Source organism: Branchiostoma floridae, chromosome 17 (genome assembly GCF_000003815.2).
Source record: "Branchiostoma floridae strain S238N-H82 chromosome 17, Bfl_VNyyK, whole genome shotgun sequence".
In the NCBI taxonomy this organism is placed as follows: domain Eukaryota; kingdom Metazoa; phylum Chordata; class Leptocardii; order Amphioxiformes; family Branchiostomatidae; genus Branchiostoma; species Branchiostoma floridae.
This window is the reverse complement of record NC_049995.1, coordinates 10313066-10331704: the sequence shown is the minus strand read 5'-3', so window position 1 is coordinate 10331704 and position 18639 is coordinate 10313066. Positions and strand designations below refer to the sequence as shown.

The 18639-nt window shown below is 42.6% G+C and overlaps 1 protein-coding gene across 1 annotated transcript; it reads left to right on the top strand.

Moving 5' to 3' along the window:
• The first annotated feature begins 2931 nt into the window (after window positions 1-2931).
• On the top strand, window positions 2932-17946 carry LOC118405052 (mucin-2-like). The gene is made up of 6 exons (XM_035804453.1): window positions 2932-3561; window positions 10059-10153; window positions 10626-14691; window positions 14978-15774; window positions 16290-16507; window positions 17337-17946. The coding sequence occupies exons 2-6, from the start codon at window positions 10072-10074 to the stop codon at window positions 17499-17501; spliced, it is 5328 nt and encodes a 1775-aa protein (XP_035660346.1). The 5' UTR covers window positions 2932-3561; window positions 10059-10071; the 3' UTR covers window positions 17502-17946.
• The last annotated feature ends 693 nt before the right edge of the window (window positions 17947-18639 follow it).

Sequence of the window (18639 nt, the reverse complement as noted above, 5' to 3'; positions counted from 1 at the left end):
TGGTTCGCCACTCAACCATTATGCCAAGCCACAACTGACAGGCCACGAAACTGACAGGCCACGATTAGAAAACAAATTATATCCAGATTGTCACCAACAAGACTCCAAATCCTTTCTTTTCCGTCTTTTCTTAGCTTTCCTTGGATTCAGATTAAGAGATAAAAGCAACGTCTATCAGACCGAGGTGAGCTCAAGCTGGCTCTACCCTTGTCAGGTGATGAAAGAAATGGTCTCCCACCGGGGTACCACGTGCTGAGCCGCATGCGGTGACCCCGCGAAGGTCACCCAAGGTTAAAAGCAAGGTCAGCCTTAAACGTTCCACACTCCCGCTGTGGCACAACATCCCAAAGTACTTTACAACATATGTACGGGCGATTCCATTTTCAAATCCGTAGAGGGGTGAAAGGCGTAAAATTTGATCCAAAATGGATGGCAACTTCAAAGAGTTATAGTGCTCAGCACACGGCAATATTAAATGGTATCGCCACAAAGTTTTATACATAGAAATGGGTACATTTAAAGCGTAAAAGAAAACTATCCCCGTAGATTCTATATTGAAACAGTCCGTCCTCTGACGTCACGACTTCTATTAAGATATTAAGAGGCGAAAAATGTCAAGTTCAGTGGAACTTAAGACGCGGAACGAGAAATCCAGATGGTGTGTTTTAGTCACAGTTATCTACAACACGTGTCGTGAAGCAAAAACAAGATTAAAAAACAATTTGCCAAGAGTTAAGATTAAATACCTACTAGTATACTATACTGAAGACTAACGTTGTTGCCTTATTGTCATGTTTTGCGCTTGTTACCTCCATTAAAAACGGAGGTATAGTTTTTGTCGTGTGTGTTTGTATGTCTGTGTTTCCGAATAATTTGGGGTCAGCATAACTCTACAACCTCTGGATGCATTACAATTATATTTGGTATGTGAGTAGAGGTTGGGCAGACGAAGGCCAAGGTCGATTTTGGGCCCCCTGGTATTTGACCCTGGTACTGCAGCAGAACTTCAATTCTTGTATATTTTGACCTGGACATGCTATGGTCTTGTAAGTGTATAGTGGCGAAATAGAGCAAAAATCGCCTCACAAGCACAATTACTCAAGAAGACCACTCAGGTGACCGATCAAATCTGGTCTATGTGGACAGTTGGTCACTATAGGATTCGAAACACTTGGTCAATAGGAAAGAATGATCTAAAATTAAGGGACCAAAAAGTGGCCACCTACTAGCCAGCTAGTCCCCAAGTAGAGGTTATTACTTGTACAGGTTTCACTGTATACATATTTGTACATGTAGATACAAGTACATTGAAAACGTTTCTTACGTTAGATGAAAAACGTTAACATGCAACAGCACTTACCTCCTAAATTAAAAAATATAGTCGTTGTAAATGTTTTAAAACATATATGCGAGGTATCTTTCATGACACAATTATGATGTTTTAATACCGTTTGTCGATCCCGGTCAACGTGCAGTAATGAAAGTGACCGCACGGTGGCAGCTCTGATGGATGGGTAGCAATAAGGACGCTCCTGTCGACGTAAAGCAGTATTGCACCTATGGAGGATGAAGAAGAATCTTGTCTTTTCAACGTTCTATACCTCTTCAATCTGCAATTTGTCGTGCATGCAACATAATACGTGCTTGACTAATACGTTGCTAATACTTGTAATAGAAATATAGCCGATCTTATCTCATTCACATATAGCTACAGTAAAAGCCAGTCATTGCACTTCGGATAAACGCACACATTTCGGTCAATCGCACGAAATACGCTGGTAAATTGGGTGTGTAATTAAACGGCTTTTACTGTATTAATGATCGGGCAAAAAGCGTAAGCTCTACAATATGAAACAATGTAGACATCACCCGATCAAATTTTACAATACACAGGTCCCTACATGAAAATAAAATGTGTAGACCATTTGTGGCGACAAATTTCCCCAAACCCCCTTAAAAAAAAATCCCCCAACGTTCCCATTCCTTCAACGTTACTGTTTAGGCAAAGCAGGAAGAATAGAAATGTTTCAATTCTACCTTTTTTCTCAAAACTAACGCTAGCTCACCTTTGTCCATGGGGTAACCCATATCCGCTATTTCAAAAACAGGGTATTAAGGGATATCAAGTCGACAGAAGGTGGTTTTGAATTACAATATTTTCAAACTATTGCAGTATAGAACCACTGTCCGTCCACTTGATATCCCCAAATTGCTGTTTTTTTAACACAACGGATAAAGGTTACCCCACGGATAAAGATTAACTAGCATCATATCAAATGGTTTCTCTACTTTGCTTCCCCGTAAGTTCAGTATCCGCCAAAGGCTACATGTATACAATTACGGAAAGCATTCTTGTGTAATCGGCATTTATCATTGCTTAGTGTACCCTAGAACCCGCAGGTGTCGTGGCAAACTACCAATGGGCGGCGAGGAAATTCTTACAATTTCCAGTCAGTGATTTGGCGGGTAAATCTCCCGGCTCTGTTGCCATGGCGACGGAAACAAATGCCGTCTCACTTGCCCGAGCACACACAAACGTCAATATCACCTGACTTTAACCGGCGGCAATGAGGGTTGTTATTTCAAGCTCGGCCGAGCGAGCCCCCTTTGTGTCCCGCCAAATCCTGGGGATGAGGAAAGGGTGAATGGATCTCGTCTGATAGAGACACGCAGCGGACCATACCATTATTCTCTCGCTCAGAAAACGGGTACATTTTCTGTCACACAGTCAAACAGATAGCAACATTATATTTCTGTTCATGAGAAAGAAGTATGCACTACCTATTTAACACTGCGTAGGTACGCCTACATGGAATATCGTCAGGTATCAGAAGTAAATATTCGCAACAACAGCATTTGAGAGGGGTTGCACCCCCTGCCAAAGTTGTGGTACAGTCCGTTCAGACGACATTTCTGAGAGACCACAGATAACATACCTGTGAGGAAGGATGCCGCTTCCCCAAAACACAGCCCTGTTTTACAGAAGGCGCAGTGTTTACTAGAAGTCCTGGCGAGAAAGACAAATGTAGGGTCGGGACCGTCAGACATTTTGTCTTAGTGCGTACTATTCTGTCAACTTCTGAAACATGTGGAGGGATTTTGAGCTAGACGCACTGTGCTAAGATCAAGACCGCATCACCGAGACTCCAAGATGTAATCTGGTGCCCGTGGAACTCATTTCACTGGAAAAAGACACCGATTTTCCTCAGAGGAGGGAGAGAAAATCATTCTGTCGTGTGGTGAGCAATCTGTCGTCTGATTGTGACGTAATGTACTTTTCTGAACTTTTTTGAGCAAGGGACTGGAAACTGAACCGATGTAATCGTGCTAGAAATTCAAGTTTCGGTCTTCGCCGTAAGCCACGGAATTTCCTGTCTTTTATGGGATGAGAAGAGACAACAAAACCACCGTTCCGAGTGCTGACGTCATTTCTAGGATGTGAGCCTTTGTGGGGAGAAAGAAGCCTTTACCCTTCTAGGCCTATGGAAAAACTTTGATAGTCCAAGACATCAAAAACAGACACAAGTAGTGAGAAACTGCAAAATATGTTGTTTCTCTGAGGTGAGTAATTTGTATTATTTTTTTATGTGCTTTATTATATTGTTTCCTTTTTAGCAGTCCACTACCTTGACATAGTGTACCAAACAGATTTCATAAACGTTAACATTTCATAAACGCCAATTTCAAGCTTCAATATACCAAGGAGGTTGAAATCAAGATTTTAACCTCCTTGAATATACTTTGATTCGTTATCAAGCATTTTAGACCGAGTTTTGGACATTTGTGTATCTCAAGTTTTCGCGATAGTACGGTCGTTGCATTAATCAGATATAACTAAATATGCCTTTTTTTAAAACAGCGAATATAGGTACAAAACGAGTAAAAGGTATACTGTACTACGCTTTAAATCAGAACGAGGACAATGTAAAAAGTATAGACAATACGTCTAGAATTCTGTACAAATAACAATCAGCGGAATCTTAGAACACTCAACACCAGACAGACGAATTGTTCCTTGTCTAAAACTATCTTGTGTTCCATCGGAATGCGAGAGTGCGACATTGAATGTTGCTGGTTCGCTCTTTGGAACGTAAACTTTTCTGGCATCTCTTAAGCATATCACTGCACTTGGGGCACCGGTGTGGCACTGCGGTGTTCGAAAGATTACTCGACAAATTTCAGAGATAAGGAACGAATTTTCTTACGCTACGTGTATTATGTTGTCTTCTAGGCTAAGTCACACTTTTACGTAGTACGCAATTATCTCGCAATATCTAAATAATTTTAAAGATCTGCGAAAATGACACAACAGTGCCGCAGTGAACGAAGCTCCATGACCACAGTGCCGCACCGGTGCCCCAGGTGCTGTGAGATACCACCTTTAGGCCTCCATTTCACTAGACAACGATCATGCCGAAACCTCGGTACGACTTGGATTTGGATTTGTACTTCCCCTCACTATAAGATTGGAATATCATGCAATTAAGTGTGACTGAAAGGACAACAAAACACACAAAACGTAAAGAGAGTTATTTGCATATCTATGAAATTCGTTAAGCGCTCTGTCAAGTCGCAAGGCAGTCGCAGGGTAGTCGCAAGGCAGTCGTAATGAGGTCGCCGACCTTGTGGAATGAAGGTGTAAACACTTGCGCAAAGTGCGCCAGAAAAAAACAAGCCAACGACATGGCCCAAGAATTCGTAATTAGGCAAATGGAAGTTCCGCACTAGTGCCTTGTTTTGGCCCTCTTCTGTTCCAACTAAGTATAAACAGTGTTCGACGACAGTCACATAAAAGAAAAGGCTAGGTTGCGCTTTGTAAGAGTGTTTAGTGACACGTTATTAGGTTTTGTAACATGTTCTACCTAGGTTTTGAAAATACAAGTTGCTTAGGCGTGTTTTACTGAAAAAATGCATGGAAATGATAGTATAAACATACGAGCTCATCCCGGTTGCTTTTAAAATTGCTGTGAGGTCTACCATAAAACAGATGTGTTAAGAAATGTAAAATGTCGCTGTTTTTGCAGAGTACGTTGTATATGTTCCAGTGGTGTATTGTATACAAAAAACAATTCACAAGTCGCTGTGGCCAAATATACATTAATATGCCAGACATACGGCGCACATGTGTGCTTCAACACATATACACATAGCTATTTTCAAATCATTATCAACATTTTAAAATGATGATACAATATCGTAGGTAGCGACCAATGGAAATTACACAGAACAATGTCCCTGCAGTTCCAGAGCACGCAGCTAGGGAGCCCAAAGCTATACAACTTACTGTATTCCTGACCACAAAAGCTATCCGTCATAAGAAAAAGAACAACGTAGCATGTCCATAACAAAACATGTAAAAAATCGTGAATACCAAGAAAAGTCGCCTGGGTGCCCAAAGTCGACATTGACCTTCGTCTTCCCAGACCAACCTGCCACACCAAATATAATTACATTTGATTCAGAGGCTATTTAGTTGACCACAAATACCCGGAAACACACACATACGTACACAAACACAGACAGACAGACACACAGAGAGAGAGAGAGAGAGAGAGAGAGAGAGACACACACACACACACACACACACACACACACACAACAATACAGAGGGAGAGAGAGAGAGAGGGAGACATACAGACATACACACACAACAATACAGAGAGACACACACAGAGGCAAATACACATGGACACACAGACGCGAAGACAGACACACACTCTCATACACATATACATGGACACAGACACGGAAACGCAGACAGACGCACAAACACACTCACAAAGACACACACACACACAAAATCGGAGTAAGTTCTTTAGCCGCTGGCGACACAAACCGACAGTTCACTGCCCTTTTGAAAGGAAGACGGTTACATAAAGCGTGATATTTGATCTGTGGCCCGAGGCGGGGCGGAATACCTCCTCACACCTAAACAACTCGGGAAAAGGGTAAAAGCTTCTTGCAACTACAGATAACAACAGGAAAATCTCAACAATTCCAGACCCCCACCTTTATTAACTTTTTGTTGTAAATTTGCCAACTTTGTAAATGATGCTTATCAGAAGAGCGATATATATTTGAGATATATTATTCTTTTAAACTTAATTGGAAATAAGTTTGAGGTACAATATTCAATTTCATACTGATGCTATCCACAACAACAAGCTTCAGGAGTAATTTTTTGTGATAATTTTTAAGATATATCTGCCCCCTATGACGTAATGAAGGTCGTCTTGCGATCCTTTTTGTAGTACGATTTTCAGCAAGGTTTTGACAGTAGTAACCGTTCCAATATAGCTTAAGGGAAGTTGTGTACGACGCAATTAATTTCAAAACTGTCCTCGATTTGTTGTCGTAAATCTGTCAAACTACACATGAGGCAGAATGTCTCTCAGGGTCACGTACGTCGTACGGTAGATATACGACAACAGATAGAGAGCATTCTAATCTTGTGATAGTTGTGGCTTTGTTGTACAAATAAAAGCCGACTCATAAACGGTACTACTCTTTTACAGATATTTTCCCACGGTTTATTTTGTTGCAGTCTGATCTGTAAATTTGTATGGAAAATTGAAAATCCTACGAGGTCCTGAGTTCGATGCTCGCCGTGCCCCCGACGTTGTGCCCTTCGGAATTCGAAAGGCGCTTTACATGACCTGAAAAAGGGCACCTGGCTTCTGTCGGTGAGGTAAAAATACTACATTTATCATCAGTCTGTTCGTTGTATGAGGCATTGTTGAAATAAGTTACTAACTTGAGTATAGTGCCAGATCGTCCTCGTCACATACATGTATATGTATATATATATATAGAGAGAGAGAGAGAGGGAGGGAGAATGAGGAAGGGAGAGAGATAGAAAGAGAGAAAAAAAGGCCTGCTTGAAAATTCTCCGACATCAAAAATTGTTCAACGGCCTATGAATAATATGACCGAGCCACACACAATGCTTTAATACAATCCTTCACGCAATACGGATATAGCTGGCTAAACCTATAGCCTAGGGCAAAGACTTATTGCAGGCGCTTTCACACCTTGTAAAACCACACCTGAGTATATTGATGTTTAATCCAGTGGCTTAAGGCAGGCACTGGGAGCGTGGCTAGTATTAACAAATGACATTTTATCATCGGCGACCTAAAAACTACCGTTTGATGAGAGATTATCATATAACCAGACGACGTAAACCAATCAGAAGCCCCTATCACATGTTGTCCAAAGTAGATTGAAGATGAATTCCACTTTGTCATGGAATGTTCATATATATAATGTTTTACGTCATCAGTAATTGACATTTCTCGGATCAATCGTCTTTGTCTAGGAATGAACAATTCACAGCTGTCGTGACGTCACATTATGCAGATAGAACACGTGACTCAGTGAGCAGTGAATCATAAGTTGCTATAAGTCTATGGCGCCCAACGTCGGGGATGGTTTTGAAGCTCTGATGTAGATGGCTTCTTAAATCCCTTTAACAAAGAAGTCTGGTTCTATGGCCAATATTTCAACTTGTTCAATATATATAGTTGTTATCATACACTGTACCATGTATATTTTATCGTGCAATATAGTTCATTGGTTACGTTATAAAAGTGCCACAAGAAGTGGTAAATAATGATATCTCAAGTGTTCTGTCATTACAATAACAGAGTCGCTTAACCTTAACATTTTGTACTGGAAGAAAACTCATTTTGTGAATAACTTTGCAGTACGGTTCTCTGCTCCAAGAAAATTGTTCCCGTCTTTAACACGAACCAAATCTGGGTGTGGTTTCGCTTCTTCTTTGTTGTGACAACATTTGTTGGTGTGTTGCGTGCAGTACAGTGACTAAACACACATATTTTCTACTACAAAACGGAAACATTAAGTCTAGTTTAAAGATCATCTTTTCTTCTTATTTCACGTCTTGTAACAAAATAAAGAAAACGCAAAAGGTCAAAATTATTGAGGTCTATTCAACCCATTATAACCAATGATACATCGTCTATTAAGTTGATACAAGTAATGACATAGATTATCTAGTTAATTCCTTGGGATACCAAGAGACATCTTGAAGAAGAAAGGAAGGTTTTAGGTCTTAAAGAGGGTGTGGTGTGACTTGTGACACTTGGAGAAACATGAAAGGCCGATCTTTTCCGCTACTGAATAGACGCTGGCGTCATGGTGTTTTCAGGACTCAATACTGAGATTTGGGAAGGATTGTATCAACTGAAAAGCGTTGAGGAAGAACTAAGCTTAAAAGAGCTACAACAGGATAAATTGTACGTGTTTACTTGACACATTTGATATCTCATGCGCGTCTACTTCACTAAAATACAAGCGCAGATGCCTTTTTTTCGGCACAGTACGTCAGGCCTAGCCTGGGTGCCATCCGACTTCTACCGGGGCTCCTTGCACTTGCTGCGAGTGAAAGGAGCCCTGGTAGAAATTAAATGGTACCCAGGCTACGTTAGGCCACAGCAAGTTAAGTTATGGACAAAATCAGCGCGCTTAGATTTTCGCCTTATTTTGAGAACAAAGAAGTCTTCCTCTGTCTGTGTTAGACTCGTATGTTGTACGGTAGCATCGAGTGTAGCTGTACGAGGGAAAGAGTACGAGGGGTGATCAATAAGTTCTCGGCCTCACCCAGAAATAATAAGAAAAACTCAGATTTTGAAGCATAGATGTCAAGTATAAAGTCTTTCATGAATGTGTACCAAACTTCAAATTATTGTGATCATTACTTTGCAGGCGACACCCAGTAACGTTAGGTAAGGTAGAAGGGGGAAAATGTGGACAGTTGAGCTGCGACCTGAGGTGTGGGGGCAAACTTGCGCTGCTGGAAGTCAGAAACCCACTTCTTTCTGCTTGAAATAGGAATAGAATAAGTAAGGCGAGTAGCGACCTTCGGGAGCGGAACAAAGCTAATAAGGCTGGACTCCAGGCTGGACCCACACATGTCTGATCACAATTCACCCTTGTTTTTCTCGCCACTTACCTTCTGATTTGCAAAAAAACGAATGCCTGGAAAGTAATGACTGCAATGATTTGAAATTTTGAGGATATTGATAAAAGGCTTCATACTACTAAGCTCTGCCTCAAAATTTGAGTTGTACTTATTTTTTCTGGGTGAGGCCGAGGTCTTATTGATCACCCCTCGTATACTCGTATGTCGTGCGGTAGCCTCGAATTTAGCTGTATGAGTGAAATAGTATGTATACGGTTCCGTAGCTCAATAATTGTAGAATTAACACCAGTGTAATCACCTTCAGTTTAGTTGTTGAGTTAGTTATAGAACAACAACGTGGCAAGCAAATACAATAGATTGATTCAATGGTCTTATTAGGAAGAGAATCTTTTGGAGTTTTTAACAATGAAAATGTTTATGTGATTTCGGACACTTTTAAATAGTCTGTTGCTTTCGGCATCGAATTGGGGACATTTACAAATGAAATGTGTTTCATTTTCCACTGCATTCGTTGCAGGGTGCACGTGCGAACTAATTCTTAACGTACATATTGCTGAGCGGTATTCAAAATTATTATGGTACAAGTAGTTTTTCATGTCGTATGCTGTTTTTAAGTTTTTGTAAAGTCTAAGTTTTCTTTCGTCTACAGATAACTTGAAAAAGAAAGTTTGAGTATACATATCATTCAAGTATACATGTCATTCAACCTTCTCCTTAACAATCTACATGAATAACCGCCGTCTATTATATCGGCATCCCAGATGTATGAATAGCCGCTGTTATCAAGTACTATCTATATATTCAACTGGGTATATGCCTATATGCCAAGCCCCGCTCTACATGCTGATCTACTAGAACTTCTTTGTACTCCAAGAATATTTTCAAAGAATCTATTCTTGATTATTTCAATATCATTCAGTTAATGTTAATGTCACAACGCTTATGTTATCTATTTTGAAAACCTATACATCTTGTTCTTTAAACATCTTGTTTTTTTTTGTCCTCTAGCATTACATTTGGAATCTGTATTTGATGCCATCCATAAAATGTACTCACGTAGCCTGAAACATACTGAAAATGAAATGTGGCTAAGGTTTTTTTTTTTCCTTTTCAGGGTAACCCTGATTATGACATCACAGTTACCGTACATGGTCCTTATAGCCGCTGTCTTCTCAGGGATGGCCACAACAAACGCTAACAATGGCACAAGTAAGTTATTAGGCATGGATAAAACGATTCTATGGAACAATTTAGCAAATATATAGAAAATACATTACAGCAAAAACATAGACATACCAAATGAAATTTCTCCCCATAAATCAGTAGCCTCTTCCACTGACCCCATGACCTGGACTGTTTTGTCTGATTGACGACTAGTTCTACCACCTCTGACCTGCACTTCCTGACACTTAGGCGAGTCTGACCTTTCCGGTTATCTTTCCACTTACAGACCGACTTGCTTTAACTGACCACAAATACCTGGGAACACAGAGACAGACAGACAGACAGGCATACAGGCATACACACACGCACACGCACACACACACACACGCACACACACAGCATTTTCCTTGTACATTATTTTGTGTAATCCAAGCATCTAAAATTGTAAACATCACTTTAAGTAGTAGCTAGGTGCCAGTTTGCAGTCAGTACTAACCTACGGTCATTTATCGTACAGCTTCTGCACCTACGAACATACCGTCGACGATTTCCGGAGTGGCCACGACGCACTCGTCGAACACATCGTCCACCAATCCCGACTCGACTACAGTCACCCCAGCCGTCCCGCACAACTCGTCAAGCGTCGGCACCGTGGGTTGGTCAACTGCGAGTGACGTCATGAACGTAACGTTTTCTGAGGCAACGCCTTCAAATTCATCCGATCTTCACACTACGCAAACTACTGTAACAACAGCTCTCAATGTGACAACAAATTCAGGTTTACAGACAACCAATGGCACGGCAACCGTAGGACAGACAACCACACAGACGAACGGAGCGACATTGGCGTTGACCTCTACTAGAGCAGGGTCATCTACGGTCGTGACTGAAACCCAGTTTGACAATGTGACATTGAACGTGTCGTCGACAACAACGCAGACGGGAAACCTTTCTACGAACTCTGTATCAAGTGACACCACCAGTGCGACTGTACCAGTCGGTACCAATGCGTCTTTGTCAAGTGCGCACGCGCAGGCTTCGAGCGTTTCTGTAAGCTCGACGGTGATTGGTAGCCACGCCACGCCTGCGCAATCGACTTTACAAAACCAGGTTGTAACGTTGACTTCAGACAATAACGTGTCTTCGACACGACATTCGACAGCAACAACGGACATGGCGAATGAGAATACAACGACTACAATGTCTACGGTTGGTACAACAGATCAACAAATGGTAAACAACACCACAACAACAATCCTAGCGGGTACAACGAAAAATACTACAGTTTCAGCATCAACCCATCAAGCATCAACTACCGGAGCTGTAACTTCGCCGTCGGTTACAACGACAACAAAAGAAATGACGTCAACAAATTTTACGTTATCACATAGTACAACAGTGTCGCAATACGTCACTGCTGTAACAGCGTTTGGCTCAACGATTCGCAGTGCACCGACGACAACGGTGTTGAGCAGTACATCACAGGAAATGACGTCATCAACAACAACCACAGCTAGAGCAATCAGCACAACGGACGCTGTGGCGGCACCAACGGAAACGACGTTGAACGCTACGTCACAGGCAATTACGTCAATGTCTATAACAACAGCTACGCCGAACAAAACAAATGCTACTACGGCAACAACGCATGACGTTGTGTCCACAATTATGAATGGTACATTTACACCGTCAGTTGTCCCAGCAACAAGTCCAGTTGTAGCAACAACCCAACAACCAAGTACAGCGGCGAATACAACTGTACTGTCGCAACAGGGTACCACAATGTTGCTTGGAACCTTACAACCGACCGAAAACACTACGATAGATAGCGTTTCAACATCAACCACAAATGTGACAACACTGCACACAACGAGTGATATTACAGCTGCTAGCTCTGCGGTTGCAACGTCATCCGCGAACACCACTCAAGCAAACACCACGCCGGTTACAACTACTCAGCCAACTCCTTCGCAAGCGACGCCAACCAAAAGTACAGCCGCTGCAGCCACGAGTTCGCCATTTGCAGCGAACACAACAACAGAGGTCGCAACGATAGTTCCGAGTACACCGTCGTCTGTGCCAACGACGAAAAACACAACAACGCAATTACTGCCCCTGACGACAACACGTCATACAACGGCGCAAGGTAATACAACAACTCAAAGTACCATCACTATTCCTACCACAACGACTCAATCCAACGTTTTGAGCACCCCTGTTCCTACACCGCTGGTTCAATCCACTCCTACTCCTAGCACGGTTGCAGCGATGAGTACAACCAGAAGAAGTCCGTTGTCGCCTGAAAATTCTTCTGTCGGTACAACTACAACCGTTCTCGGCACAACCCTTGTCACAAATACCTCCCAAAGCAACGGATATACCATTACACCAGCGCCAAGTACTTCAACAAATATCATTGTAAACTCATCTCTAAGCTTTGCTGTGTCATCTACTGCGACCTTTTCAAATACAACGCCTATCGCCCATACGTCTACAGCATCTTCTAATACAACGGTTCGTAGTACATCGACCACCAGTGAGGACTATACACTTTCGCGCACTGCACTTCAGACAAGCACGTCTAGAACTGTGACAGCGTCTAATGCAACACTTTCTAGTAGTACTCCAGGCGTTGTATCTACCAGCACGTTAGTGACATCTTCAGTTAACGGCACATCTACTGATATTGCGGTTTCGAGTTCTTCACCGACCGTAGGTGCTTCCTCAAATGCTGTATCTTCGAATACAACGGCTCTTCTTACAACCACCGTCAGTAATGATGTAAGCACTTCTCGTAATGTTACAACACCTTTAAACACAACGATTTCGGGTTCTTCAACGACAGCGAGTATATCGCCTAGTGAGGTATCTACAGATACAAACGTTTCCATTACCACATCTTTTTCGAGTGTTACATCGACTGTGTCAGCTCCCAGTACAACAAAATCTACAACAAACTCGATCGCAAATGTGTCTCAGAGCGAGAAGCCAAATAACGTGACTGTTTCGAGCAGTACAACTGTTACGAGCGTTGCACCAAGTGTCACACCAAGTACGACTGACACAACTACAACATCGATTACACCCTCACCTCCAAATGGTACAACCACTTATCTAGCAGTTTCAACCACCTCATCAAGTGGCACAACGATCAATCCCGCGACAACCACTGTAACAAACGCCTCTTTTAGTGTACAAACAACAAGTGCGGCAGTTTCGACAAGTACGCTTGTACAGAGTGTCTCTTCAAATACATCTTCGTTGGGTACAGCTTTCTCTGCCCCAACGCCAGAGGCAAATGTTTCGACAAGCGTGCAGTCAACTACTCCTACGCCAAAGGTACCATCTTCTTCCATGTCAACAGTTTTTAATGAGACATCTTCTCCAAGCGGACGGTCCAGTACAAACGTCTTCCAAAGTGTCACATCCCCTACTTCAACGATTCCAAGTACAACATTACCATTAAGCATATCACCAAATCTGACATCCTCTACAACCACAGTTTCCAATGCAACAACGGCTGCCAACGTGTCCACAAGTGTGGCACCAACCACTCCGATGGTTCTTAGTGTTACAACGGCTACTCCAACGGCGTCACCTTCCAATACAACCATTTCTGACACAACGTCGAGCGCAAATGTCTCATCGAGTGAGACGACTACTTATCAGACAACATCTAAACGTGCAACAATATCATCTTCTAGTGTTACAGCATCAACTATGAATAGTGAGGTGTCAACGAACCCAAACGTTACAACGACGACCCTACTTTCTGTTACAACGCCAACAGTTAACGTGTCACTAACTGATGTATCAACGGAATCCATAGCTTTCAGTACCACGTCGGTAACACCCACCTCTCTAAGTGTGTCGTCCAACGCCACAACATTGCACGGTGCAACGTCAACAACCAGCGAACCTTCAAGTGATGGATACGCGAATCTTACTCCTACGACATATTCCGGTTCACCTGCTTCGAATACATCTACGGTTTCAAGCGTCCCTTCAAATACAACGGCTTCATATACCATTCCATCCAGTACAAGTGTAGCTCCAAATGTTTCAACGAGTACCGTGTCGTTAGATGTAATAACATCAAGTACAACGCTTCCTACAAGTGTTTCAACAAGTACTGGACTGTCAGGTGTAACAACGTCAGGTACAATGCTTTCTGCAGATGTTTCACTGAGCACGGGGTCTGTTAACGCAACTCAGTTCAGTTCAACAGTTGTTACAACATCCACCAACCGAACCACTCAACTGTACGTTACAACGAATGCAACGTTAACACCAGCCAGTACAACAGACCAAGGGGATACAACAAATACAACGTCGTTCAGTGCCACAAATACAACCGTAGCCATGGAGGCTACTAGTGAAGCGGCGTCGGCAATACCGTCTACAAACGAAACAACTTCGGTATCAGACTCTACTACTGCAAGCACAAACATATCAATATCTACCGGAGCAAATACAACCATTATGTACGCATCAAGCTCACCTCAAAGATCATCATTAGGACCAACCACCACAGCGCCCTCTACAACAGCCAAGTCAACTACAAGGAGTGAAACGACGAAAAGGTTAGAACTTAATTGTTTTGCCATAATAGCTTTAACGTAAAGACAACTGTTGTGAGTACATATTTGTGATATCTATCAACATTACATTCAAATCAATTCTGAGATTGCATGATCCAAACATTGCTTTTTGTTTGTTTGTTATTGGTTTGGTAAGTTGGTTGGTTGCTGGATGATTGGTTTGTTGTTTTGTTGCTTGGTTGCTTGGTAACATACTTATTTCATGTATTGTATCAGGCTATGGAACAAGTGGTAATCAAAAGACCATACCTGTTGTCTCTTGTTGCAGAACAACGGCAGGTCCGGTAGGTCCTCAGGTAACATCAACAGCGTCGACCAGTCTACCCGACCAATCGCATTCAAGCTCACCGCCTTCCGGTCAGTCAACGGCTTCGTCAAAGTCAAGTCCATTTATCCCTTTGACCACAAGATCCATCTCCTCACCACCAACAAGTTCCTCAGCACCTTTCCCCTCTTCCTCATCTGCACCAACCACTACAGCGCTTAGAACAACTGTCGTATCACCGACGGCGCTACGTGTTACTGTTACAACACCTACACCTATTCAAACAAGCCTTCAGACTAGTACAGCGGTGCAGTCTACAAAGACCAGTACAACGCCAACAACCCAAACAACATTCACACCATCAACTACAACAACAACAACCACGATTGCTTCGACTTTACAACCTACAACGACGTCCAAGCCAACAACAACACCGTTGTCGACAACAACGACGAAACTTACTACAACCAAACCAACAACGACTACACCGACTACTGAGGCTAGCACGACTACAAAAAGGACGACAACCCAGTCAAGACAGACGACAACCCAGCCCACCACAAAACCGGTGACGACAACCACAAGAAGAGCAACGACAACGTATTTGACTACGTTGACGTTGAGGCTTACGTCAAGCAGAGCGTCACCAAACAGCTACAGCGTCACTGCGTCATCCGTGACGTCGTTCCCTAGCAACGAATCGTCTTCGGAAACGACGTCTGGTGGGTTCTCTGGGGGAAGGGGTTCGACGCTGGGGTCGGGGACTAACTCACCGATAGCCGGGAAAACCACAAGTCGCGGTAAGACTGTACTACAGATCTAAACAAACCTAAATCAACTATTTTATTATGTTCACCTTCACGGAAAGGAAACATATTGCTTTTGCTCAGTTTCATCTACGAATACATGTAAGGTCAATGGTATGGACGAGGTGTCTGTCGCCATGGTTACTGGTAATGTAGCAAACACCCTGTGGTGTTCGGTTACATATTGTAGCAAATGGTGTGAAGGTAATCATTGTGTATTTGCTTACAAATGTTACCTTGCTTGTTTTAATACATATTTTTTTTTCATTAGAGTCGCATTCAAAGACTTTCAACGCTATTTGTAATATTTTCGAATTATTGAAATGGAACAATAAATTGTTATGACCATTGATAAACATTTTGAAAAAAGGAAATACGGAATGCCATGTCTATGCCGTAGAAAATCAGCTCTCGGTAAAATAGTTCGATTCTATTGCAAAGGACTACTAGAGCTTTGCTTACTGTGGAATAGGCTGAGCACTTATGTTCTGTTATGTTTACCGCGACAGCATCGTCGGACACACCGGTTGGTGAGAACCCGGAGCCCGACACGATCACCCTGGCGGTGTGGGTGATAGCGGGCACGCTGGTCGGGCTGTTCTTCCTGGCGTTCGCCGGATGTGCCTTCTTCTTCCTCTACATCCGGCCGAGAAGCCGAGTGGCGCACGGAGAGACCAACCCGCGCGCGACGGAAAGCCCTGCTCCTCAGGCTACTACAACATTCCAGGTACGTTACGTTTGGTTTGGTTATACAGATCTCCATTAGTGATTGATATGTCACTATTCTTCCTGGAGTCCGCGTGATTTGTAGAGAATCACCAATTCTAGACGGAAGGATTTTTGCACTATCGCACACCGCACCATCGCACGTGTGGGGATTCTTTAACGTGCCTGGGTTATGGCTCTCCCCAAACACAGGACCTCCATTTTACGTCCTATCCGAGGGACGGCCCTAGCCAAAGATAAGTACTCATTTTAACCTTAGTCAAGTGAGGAAAGTCGTGTAAAGTGCCTTTCCCAGGTGACCTTTCAGAAATTGATTAGAAGTCGGTATCGGCCCCCGAATTCTCCGGATCATTGATCCAATTGCTTATGACACGTGACCTTGAACCAAACGTGCGACGTGAGCAAAGAGGAAATGGTGGTTGGAAGTTGAAATCTGACCCCTTTCCCGGTACAATGAATCTTCTCCTTGCCAATGATTTTTTACATGAACAGCATATACATGTACCTTTCCCCGTGTGTTATGCAAATCGAACCAAAATGTCCAATTCTGAGTAAATAACTCACTTCTTTATATCTACTCTAAACTTTGCATTCTCTGCATGTACTTTTGTGGCCGTGGCCTCTAACCAGCTGTAAGCCAGTCAGAAAATCACTATGTTTTCTTTCGGTAAAAACGATTCTCCGATTGGCTAACTGCAGGTCAAAAGCCACGCCCACAAAAGTGAAAGCCTCAGCCCGGTTTAACCAAGGAGCTTTTATCAGATATTGTATTCTCCTCTAACAGAATGTGAAAACCCTTGATTTGAATTCATTTCTCTGTGTTCCTACAGAGACAAGTCTACTCTCACACGGTGCAGTGGGAGACTTGGGCCACGTCGACGTCCACGGAAGAGGCCAATGCCGTGGCGGGGGTGTCCACCCGGCGAGAGTACTGGGAGATGCGATCTCTCAAGTCACTGGAGTCACTGGAAAGCGACAGCATTCTCCTTGTGTGATCCATGCACATGCGCCGGAGTAACTTCAAATCTTTGATCTCCGGAGCACACATAGTACACAGAGTAAGAGCACTCAGTGACTTGCTCGCAATGTGTGACTGTCTGTAATCAATGTGTCACGGCAAGAAGCGACAGCATTCTCCTTGTGTGATCCATTCTCCGGAGTAAATTCATATGTATAAGCTCCGGAGCATATGTCGGAGCAATGAGTACATTCATCCAGAATAATGACACTTGCTCACAATGTGTGGCTATCTGTAATCATTGTGTCACTGCAAGGAGCGATTGCATTCTCGATGTGTGAGCCATGAACTTTCTCCGGAGTGTAACTCCATATCAACTTCATCCGGAGTACTTGAAGGGAAGTGCGCGCATACAAGGGGACAGTTGCTGCGGAGTGATACTTCTGCACCGGACTAATCACCGGAAATGTAAATCACAAACAGCACTTGATATATGATTGAAAAAAGAGAACTGTACATAATGTAAAATATGATAACTCAACGAAAGTGAGAGTTCACAAAGTAATAGTATAGTGGGTTTGCACCCATGTGATCATGACGCCAGGTTAAACCTGGTAAATTTCTAATTTTGTATTTTTGACTACAGTAATGTGCAAATTCACTAACATGTAAATTTACAGGTCTGACTCTTTCTGGGTGAAGCAACAAACATGGCGGCTGTGACGTCAGGTGTAAATAAATCTTTAAAACGCTTTGCAGGACAGAGTACGGCCGCACGATGGCGTTGTATATATTCAGGCAGAGCGAACACATTTAACCAAGGAGGTAACTTCCTTGATTTAACATAATACCTTAGGACTTAGAAGCGAACGTAAGCGTTAGGCAAACGTGATATCATAGAACATTTTAAGTGAAAACAAGTACAATCCAAACGTATACGTGGTACATACAAATACATAAGTAAAGGGGCAAGGAGCTAGTACTTCGAAATAATGATAAATAGAAAGATGAAGATTTTATAAAATTGTGATAAACAAATCTAAATTGAAATGTGGCTTTATATGACAAAGGCTGTTTGAATTCTAACTAGGAAGAACTAGAAATGGAAAAAGACAACTATCGCATGTTTTGTTGAAAGCTGTAATTTACAATATGAAAGAAGCAAGGAATTTACA

What these genes read in the sequence shown, in the direction of transcription:
- LOC118405052 (XM_035804453.1), top strand. Translation starts at nt 10,072, where the DNA reads ATGACATCACAGTTACCGTACATGGTCCTTATAGCCGCTGTCTTCTCA. An exon ending in CGGGAAAACCACAAGTCGCG is followed by an intron (nt 15,775 to 16,289) that starts GTAAGACTGTAC and finishes TTACCGCGACAG; the next exon opens with CATCGTCGGACACACCGGTT. An exon ending in AGGCTACTACAACATTCCAG is followed by an intron (nt 16,508 to 17,336) that starts GTACGTTACGTT and finishes GTGTTCCTACAG; the next exon opens with AGACAAGTCTACTCTCACAC.